This window comes from Vanessa tameamea, chromosome 16, assembly GCF_037043105.1.
Source record: "Vanessa tameamea isolate UH-Manoa-2023 chromosome 16, ilVanTame1 primary haplotype, whole genome shotgun sequence".
NCBI lineage: Eukaryota > Metazoa > Arthropoda > Insecta > Lepidoptera > Nymphalidae > Vanessa > Vanessa tameamea.
Genome location: NC_087324.1, coordinates 7179899 through 7189034, shown reverse-complemented (window position 1 = coordinate 7189034; position 9136 = coordinate 7179899). Strand labels below are relative to the sequence as shown.

Genomic DNA, 9136 nt, shown 5'->3' with positions numbered 1-9136 from the left:
AACTGTCAATCTTTGACAAATAAATAATCAATTCCATGCAAACATCATTCAATACAAATAAAAATCATCCTAAGAGTATATAAATTTTCTATGGTTAAATAATTATAAGATTATGAGATAGTGAATATACTTGTGTAGATACATGCTAGAAGAAAAGCTAAAACTTAAATGTTAAGATATACTAGAACAAACTGAAATTGTTTTGTGTTTGATCCTATATATGTGGATGCTGTTTCATGACTCAATAATAAGTTTAATTAATAAAGTATAATATTTAAATAAAATAATAATTTTTTTCTTATAATAACTTATAATTTTCAATATATTTATGTGATAACTACTGCAACACAACATTTATGGTTTCATAAAGTTCATAAGTATAATTATCATTATTAGTAAGGACTCAAGGAGAAAAATGAGGGTATTTTTAGCGGAAGATAATATTTGTGCTCAAAATTTACTCAAGTTAGTGTCTCACGGAAATGCTATATTAGCTGAAATATTAAGACTGAAAGACCATATACCAAAAGTTTTTCTGTAAGTAGTCATGATGATAGTAAATAAAAAATATATAAAAAAAAATTTTTCTTAACAATATATGTCTAAGTAGTTACCTTGAATTACTATTTAAATTAATTTATATGAATATTATTATTTTACTAATTTTATAGTGGTTATCTCATAATTGTCTATTTCAATATTTTTAATACTTTTTTTTGTATTGACATTTGTATTAATAAAATATATTTACAGATTTGATACTAAGGAAATTCAGCAACAATATCAGGATGTTCTCATGGACTTTAGCTACTTTAAGATCTCTGAAGCACAAGAAAAAAAAATCAATGTTAATATTGTAAGTAAACTAGGAAATAATTAGTTATAATATGTATGTACCATGAATAATTTATATTAAATAGTTAACAAATTATATATATATTTTTTCATTTTAGAAACTACAAGATTTGGATGATGATCTTAAAGAAAAATATTTAGAATTAATCACTCGTTTTTATTTACTCTTTGAAAATATCTACCAGTATATTGTTGATCTAAATACTTTCGTGGAACAATTACACGATGGAGCATTCATTCAACAAACAATTGAGACAGTAATGAGAGATATAGAAGGAAAACAACTTTTGGTACGTATTTCAATCTTTAGATCAAAGTAGATTAAGCTTTCTAAGTTTTTTATTAAATTTATGTATGCATAATGTATATATAATCCAAATTTATAAATTTTCCTTATAGTAATGATTTAAAATTTTTCAGTGTGAGTCATTATATCTATATGGAGCTATGCTCCTTTTATGTGACCTTTATATACCTGGATGTGTGCGGGAGAGGTTATTAGTTGCATTTTATCGCTATAGTACAAATCAATCACAATCTAATATTGATGATGTTTGTAAATTATTGAGAGAAACTGGCTATAATCAAAATCAGTCCAGAAGACCACCGGACTACCCAGTTGAATATTTTAGGTAATATAATGTAATTGATTCTGTATTATTAAATAGCATATTGTTTTATATTTTTAAATTTGATTAGTACATTGATACCTAACTTGACTAATAGTTAATTTGACATATAAAAATAGTAACAGTGTCTCAAAAAATGTATAAAATAATTTTCTTCATTTATTATAAGTATTGTAAATGTAAACAGTATCACCACCTTTGTTGCAGTTAAGTAACAATTAACAATATGATATACCACTGTCACTGTTTGATGTCTGTATTATGTTTCAGTCTGAAAATGCTAGTATGAATTATACATAAGTTGTACTGGTTTCCATGTAATTATAAACAGAAAATTTTAAATTTAGTGAGCTTATAAACCGAAAATAAAAATGTTCTATATTTGTATTAAAAAAATATTATTTTTACAGCCGTGTTCCAATTAATCAGGATTTTATTGAAAAAGTAGTTGGAAAGTTAAGATCTGAAGATATTTATAACCAGCTCGCTGTGTATACTATTCCGGAGCATCAAGCTTCTGCTCTTGCTTCACAAGCTAGTATGCTTGTAGTATGCTTATTTTTCACACCACACTACTTACATAACGATACTACAAAGATGAGAGAAATTGTTGATAAATTTTTCCCCTGCAACTGGATCACGCCAATTTATATGGGTGTCACCATGAACATAATTGATTACTGGGAAAATTTTAAAGCTGCTAAAAATTCACTAAACAATACCTGTAATGCAAAAATCGTAAAAGAAATATATTCGAAAAGAGGCGATGCAGTTCACTTGCTTATTAATAAAACTCATCTCTTATCAAAAGAAGGTACATTAACTGATGACTTTGTTTTAGACAATATTGGTAAAATAATTAATGTTATTTTAAATTGTAACCATGTCTTGCGCTGGTTGCTGTTACACAATAGCGATGTTATATTTTTTGATAATAATAAAAAGAGCAAATTGCTAAAAGATTTGGTTATTAAGGAATCAAATTACGATCCGCTGAAACTACTGGAATTACTTATAAGTACAGCTGAGCTGGAATTAAAGATTAGAGAGTCTCTGCAAAATGTACTGGCATCGAGAAGTGAAAATTGGAATAAAAATAAAAGTCTTGCTTTAGAAGCGATTACTAATTTATCCCAGTTATTTTCTGGAGCTAATCCTTACACAAAAGTTACTGAAAACGAACAATTGAAACTTTGGTTCGAAAAAATAGCAAAACAGGTTTCATCTTTAAATGAACCCATCACATCGAAAACTGTGAAAAGCGTAACTCAGCTCATACAAGTTCTAGATAATGTTGAAGAATTTCACGGTATAAAGAGCACTTCAACTGTGGTTCAGTTTCTTTGTGAAAGCAAAGAAGCGTTAAAAAATGTCTTAAGAGCAGCCTCCCTTAAAGAAGATGCTCTAGTTACACTGGAAACTGTAGCAGATTTCAGTTATGCTTGGTGTACAATTGACTTATACACGACATATATGCAAGACAGCATCAAAGAGAATCCAGCAGTAACCAGTCGACTTCGAGCTCTGTTCCTTAAATTGGCAAGTGCTATGGAAATACCATTATTGCGAATAAATCAAGCACAAAGCGATGACTTAATATCCGTGTCACAATATTACAGCAGCGAGCTAATAAGATACATTCAAAAAGTGTTACAAATTATTCCAGAAATGGTTTTTAACATTGTTGAGAAAATAATTGAACTGCAAACTTGGACAATCAAGGAAGTACCCACAAGAATAGAAAAGGAAAAATTAAGGGAATATGCACAATTAGATCACAGAATGGAGGTCGCTAAGTTAACACATTCAGCATCAACATTTACGACGGGTTCGTTTAAGACATTTTTACATTTTTTTTTCTCATTATATTGTGCAAAACATTATTAAAAAGTAAATTTATTTATTTTTAGGAATTCTTGATATGAGATCCACGTTAGTTGGCGTTATAAGAGTAGATCCAGCACAGTTATTAGAAGAAGGATTGTTGAAAGAACTTGATGGGCATATAAGCAAAAAAATCTTTGAATTTATCGAGCCACAAGTAAAAAAAACTAACAGCTTAGTTCCTCGACTTCAAAAACTTGCGGAAAGCATGGACGGTTACAAGAGATCCCTGGAGTATATTCAAGATTACATTAATATTCATGGTCTGAGAATTTGGCAAAAACAGGTAAAAGTCGCTTATTATTTATTCTATATATATTAAAAAAGGTTTTTTTTTTAAATTACATTTGCTCATTATAATTACTCTGACTTATTACAAAGTATATAATTTGGAAAGTTTGAGTAAATGTGTGCAAGAGAATATTATTGCAATCATTGACTCTAACTAATATTATAAAAATGAAAGTAAGCTTTTTTATTCGTTATGCTTTCGTGTCATAACTACTCGACCGATCATCATAAATTTTGCAAACACGTTGAAAAGGAGATACCTACCAAGCAACTAATTCCTTCAAAGAAGGGTGGCACCTATTTCATAATAAAATATAGAATTGGATTTTTAATCTATAAGTTGTATGAAACACACTTAGGTTTAATTTCACCCTTCGAACCGCAGCACAACAACGCAAAGTATTGCTGTTTGAATATCTGATGAGTGGGTGTTCCTACCTAGATGGGCTTGAAGAAAGCCCTACCACCTAGTAGATTATCATTACTATTAATAAAAACATTAATTTTTATTTCAATCGCAGGTGTCCGCTATTATAAATCAAAGCGTGGGAAAGGAAATAAGTATTCGAAAAGGAGTGACACTATATGGACCGTCAGCTGGCTTCATGGGAAGCCTCGCCCGTCAAATAGCTCAACTGGCAGATGCAAGGTGAATATGACAATAATACATATAAGATTGGGTTCAAAGCAATATATTTAATAAATTATTCGTAATTATGTGTTTGTACTTTCTAATTTGAAAAATATTTACAGAACTTGCGTTTATATAAATATATGCGCCGCCTGGTTCGACGTCAAGAACCATAACGAGGTGATAAACACGAAAACCTTCGCTAAACTAAATAATGCCATTGGTGTAGTTGGATTGCATGGATTAGATATTTTATACGGCTATATGATTAAGAACCAGTTACATAATGTTCAAAGTATATTCAGGAGTTCTAACGACAAGCTTTCTATGACCAACTTCGATGTTAAGGACCTGGATCAAACGATCACAAAAGGACATAAAGTATATCAGCAATTGTCTGATATAATAATTCTTATAGGAACACTACAACTCCTCAGGAAACACATCGCATTTCAGTTAAACACCAGTTGTAAATTTGACTCAGCACATTTGGAAGCCTCCTTGCGGACCATGAACGAGTTCGTATACAAATAGTTCATTCATTAAATCTTCTTAATAAATTTTTTTTTCCTATCTTTCTGAATAAGTCACCCTTCTCCGTTTAAGGAGAAGGTTTGTATCCTATCCCTCCACGCTGCTCTACTGTTTGTAGGTGCATAGTTTATTCCAATCGAAGAAGGTAGACATATAAACAAACCTTAGATTTACGTATACCATGCGATTTGCTAATAGATCAGCTATATTGTGTACTACTAACAGTTCTTGATTATTTTTGTTTATAATACAACCAATCAACTACTTATATCCACTTTCGAAGTTCCGATTACAGTTTTGTCGACGTTTAAACCACAAAATTAAAATTTCGCAAATCCAAATTAAATATGTAGATTATGCAAGCTCTGGACCAATTATTATATCACGTCAATCAGATGTCAAATGCTGTTTATTTGGCTTTTATCCTTTGGTGGTTGGAATAGACTATAGTGGAGAAATTGATGTTTTCCAGTACCTTTCATGAGATGAAAGTAAAAAATTTTCAAAGCTACATACTTTTTAACGATAACATTGATTTTTATAGATCACTACTAAATGAGATAAAAAATAATAGCAAAATCGACTCGCAAACGATGCCAGTAGCGCTTATGCGAAATATAGAAGAGTATTTGATTCGATGTGGCATAAACGAGCCTTTTGAGAAAATATACGTTAAAAATGCTCATGAGCTCGTGAACGCGGACATGGGGCGCATAATGGCGATTGTTTTGATTGCACAATTGCCTAAATTACAATTATGCTTAAATACCGGTAAGTTACCGTAGTTTTATACCTTATAAAATTAATATAATGCAAGATTTTATTAGTCAGTTTATTAGTTCAGAATAAAAAAAAAAATTCAATTTTGAAATTTTACACTTATTCGCTCATAAAATAGGTAAGTTAATCTTAAAAATCTGTATATATATTTTTTATTTACATTGATCCTAAGTAAACTAATTCACAATAAAAATCATATATATCCTTTTTCCAGGAGATTTAATTACGAAAAGACCTGGAGAAAATATAGACGGTTATCCACTTTTGGTAGGAATTTATACATTACTGCGCCAGTCCAAGACAGAAAATGTTGAAATTTTCATTGATTTCTTATGTAAATCAGCTAAGACTATGACTATTGCAAAGTTAGTACAAAATATATTGATTAATAAATTTAGACGAACTGGCGAGCATTATTCGTGCTGTCACTACAGTAACCTTTAATATTTAAGATACTAAACACGCGCTGCCCACAGATTCATAAAACAAGGAAATTGTGTAACAATAATTAAATAGACTATTAAAAAGTTTAGAAAGATTTAGTTAAACCATAACTTGTACTGTGCTTAGTTACTTACATTTATTTATAAAATATTGTCTAAGATGTCCACGGAGTCCATACTATTATGCCATTACTTACATAAGGTAAATTGCACCTCTACAATAATTGTTTAGCGAAAAGCAGCGCTTTGTGCTGTTCACAAATATTCTCACGTATAATAAGCTAATAAACGGATATTGTTCGTAATTTTATAACAATATAACTTGTAGTTACTTATTTTGCAGGTTGAAATCTGGGGAACCTATGACAGAAGGGCTTCTTATTATAAGGATTTTACAATTATTTTGCGAAACATTTAATTATTCCTTTGGTAAATTAGAAGATAAGTTACCAATGGTTTTGTTGACACACGGACCGCCAAAATGAAGATTGAATGTAAAATGATCTTGAAACAATTGTTGATTATTCAAATTAAAGATGTATATTTGTTTTATTACATTAAATATTTATGTTAATAGACCTATTTTTCCCTAAATAAGCAAATAAAACTTGGCATTCGACTTGCAGCATAAGAAGTGTAGTCTTAAAAATAAGAGAGATATTAAATAGCTTTAAAGTGTAGCTAATTATATAACACTATTCTTGCAATCCTACATATAAAAGGGTTTATTTTTGGGAAAAGTTAGAAGTGTCTGTGGAGCCCCACCACCAAGTAAGTTATAATTACTTCATTGCCTCTTCTCATTTTTATCACATATGGGCCTTTAATGGGTGGTAGGGCTTTGTGCAAGCTCTTATGGTTAGCTATTCATCTTATATTCTACTGCAAAACTTAGTATTGGTTAGTTCCACTTTGAAAGGTGAGTAAGGGATATAATGTCTTAGTTTCCAAAGTTGGTTGCTCATCAGTGATATGAGGAATAATACCGAAACTTATATTGGAAAATATAAGTAAAGAAATGCTATGTTATATTAGTCATATTTCTTTTAATTCTCATTTATATAAATTTATAGAAATTAATTATTCACATAGCTCTTTGTAATTATTGTATTATGGAAGTACAATGAAGCATTATTTTTATTAAGTATATGTTGTTTTGGTATTTTTTATCAAAAGTTCACAATTAATTAATATATGACTTTACAAGTATATTCTTATATTAAAACACCTGTATTGGATTCATCCAAAAGGACAGCAGTTATATACATGTTAGGATGAGGAATCTTTGATATTATGCTTTATCAGCTTGTTGTTAAATTTATTTACAAAATAAATTAATTTGTATTTTTGGCTATTAATTTAATAAAATTGACAGAATGTACAAACCATTTGGTCCCACTTTTATTTATAATTCTGCCTTGCAATTTCTGGATTGAATTGTGAATTATATTTTGGTTTAATTTTAGGGATTTTGTCATCTTTTTCATTTTCTGGAGCAGTACCACTAAGCTTGGATAAGAACATCTGTGTTCTATACTTCTCTTGCTGTTCTCGCTTTAACCTTGCTTCTCTTAATTTTTGCAATTTTATTTTGGAATCATCTTTTTTATCTTTATGCTTTGATTTATTATGATTTTTCTTTTTATCAATTTTCTTTTTTAATTTTTCCAGGTTTTTTGAATTATGGCAGAATGACTTGAATGAATTCATAGGATCTAACCGTTGTTTTGCACTCCATGCTATCTCTCCATCTTTTTCGTCGATAACCTTTTCTTTAATTTTACCATCTTTATCTTTTAATGTGAGTTTCTCATATGTATCTTTAATGTCACTAGAACGTGAATATCTTGTTGACTCTGGGACTACATCATACCAATTTTTCTTGCCTAAAGCTTCATTTGTATCTTGTCCTAAATATGTTAAATATCCAATTTTCTTTTCATACTCTTCATTTTTCTCCTTAATTTCCTTATCATGATCTTTATTGGTTGTTTGAATAGCATGCTCTAGATTTGCAAATAAATTTATATGCTCAGGAGTAGCAGTGACCTGATCAACTGTTTGAGGTTGAATATCAAATTCTAACAACTTTTGTTTACTTTTCTGTTTTAAAACATTAATTCGAGCTTCACGGTTTGCATTCTCAATCCTTAACTGTTCTTGTCTCTCTTTTTCTGCAGCTTCTGCTTCATCCTTTCTGACTCGTGCAATATTTTCCTTTGTCCTTACATGCCATCTGCAATACCAAATATAACACAGAATTTCTTAAATAAAATCGTAATATGAAGCTGTTATAGTTTTCTTTTATTGAATGCCATACTTTACCTTTTCTTAGGAAGAATATTCATTTTTTGTCTTTTTTTATTTGGTAAATATTATAATGAGAAATAATATTTGTTAAATTAAATTTATAATTATTACATCCATTTCTCATTCGTTCTATATAATTCAATTCTTACTTTAAAGTTCCTTTGTATACATTTAATATTTCTTATGTCAAAATTCTGTCAAACAAACTATTTCAGATGTTAATTTTATAGTGCTAAGTGCTAACTATTATAAGATTTCCATGCTAGAAAAGGAGCAATACAACTAATATGTCATTGTTACCACATCATAATGAATATATTATAATTTAAAGATTTTATTCTTTTACATATATAGTTTAATTTTACTTTTTCATAAATTACGTTAAAAGAAAATTAATAGTAACAATAGCTTGGGAGTTATTGATTAATTATTTGAGCTACCAGTTGAGCCGCCGTTGATCAAGTTTATGGATTCTCAAAATTAATAAGTAACATATAATGGAAGTTGCCTTATTATTTTAATGATACTATGCATCAAATTAAACTAAAGGAAGCATTAATATTATTGAACTAAACTGAAGTAAAATTAAAATCATATAAAAAATATGAATAAAATTTCTAAAGACATTTGTCTGGATATAAAAAATAATTATTATTGATTCATTGATTTTTATTGATGGTAATTATTGAAATAATTTGGGAGCAAAGTACCCATTAGTACATTCCATGCAATCGAATAGAATAGTGGTAACGTATTATGTGGAATCTAAGTTAGCTGAG

General features: G+C 29.1%; 2 protein-coding genes across 2 annotated transcripts; one reads left to right on the top strand and one right to left on the bottom strand.

Moving 5' to 3' along the window:
- The first annotated feature begins 378 nt into the window (after window positions 1–378).
- LOC113402953 (WASH complex subunit 5) lies at window positions 379–6625 on the top strand. The gene is made up of 11 exons (XM_026643333.2): window positions 379–537; window positions 754–856; window positions 954–1145; window positions 1276–1487; window positions 1895–3312; window positions 3395–3654; window positions 4181–4308; window positions 4413–4808; window positions 5369–5595; window positions 5819–5969; window positions 6391–6625. Exons 1-11 carry the CDS (start codon window positions 416–418, stop codon window positions 6530–6532), a joined length of 3351 nt encoding a protein of 1116 aa, XP_026499118.1. The 5' UTR covers window positions 379–415; the 3' UTR covers window positions 6533–6625.
- Window positions 6626–7184: 559 nt separating this feature from the next.
- LOC113402990 (leukocyte receptor cluster member 1 homolog) lies at window positions 7185–8537 on the bottom strand. Its single transcript, XM_026643393.2, has 2 exons — window positions 8373–8537; window positions 7185–8283 (listed from the first exon to the last, which is right to left on the bottom strand). The coding sequence occupies exons 1-2, from the start codon at window positions 8393–8395 to the stop codon at window positions 7449–7451; spliced, it is 858 nt and encodes a 285-aa protein (XP_026499178.2). The 5' UTR covers window positions 8396–8537; the 3' UTR covers window positions 7185–7448.
- Between the last annotated feature and the right edge of the window lie 599 nt (window positions 8538–9136).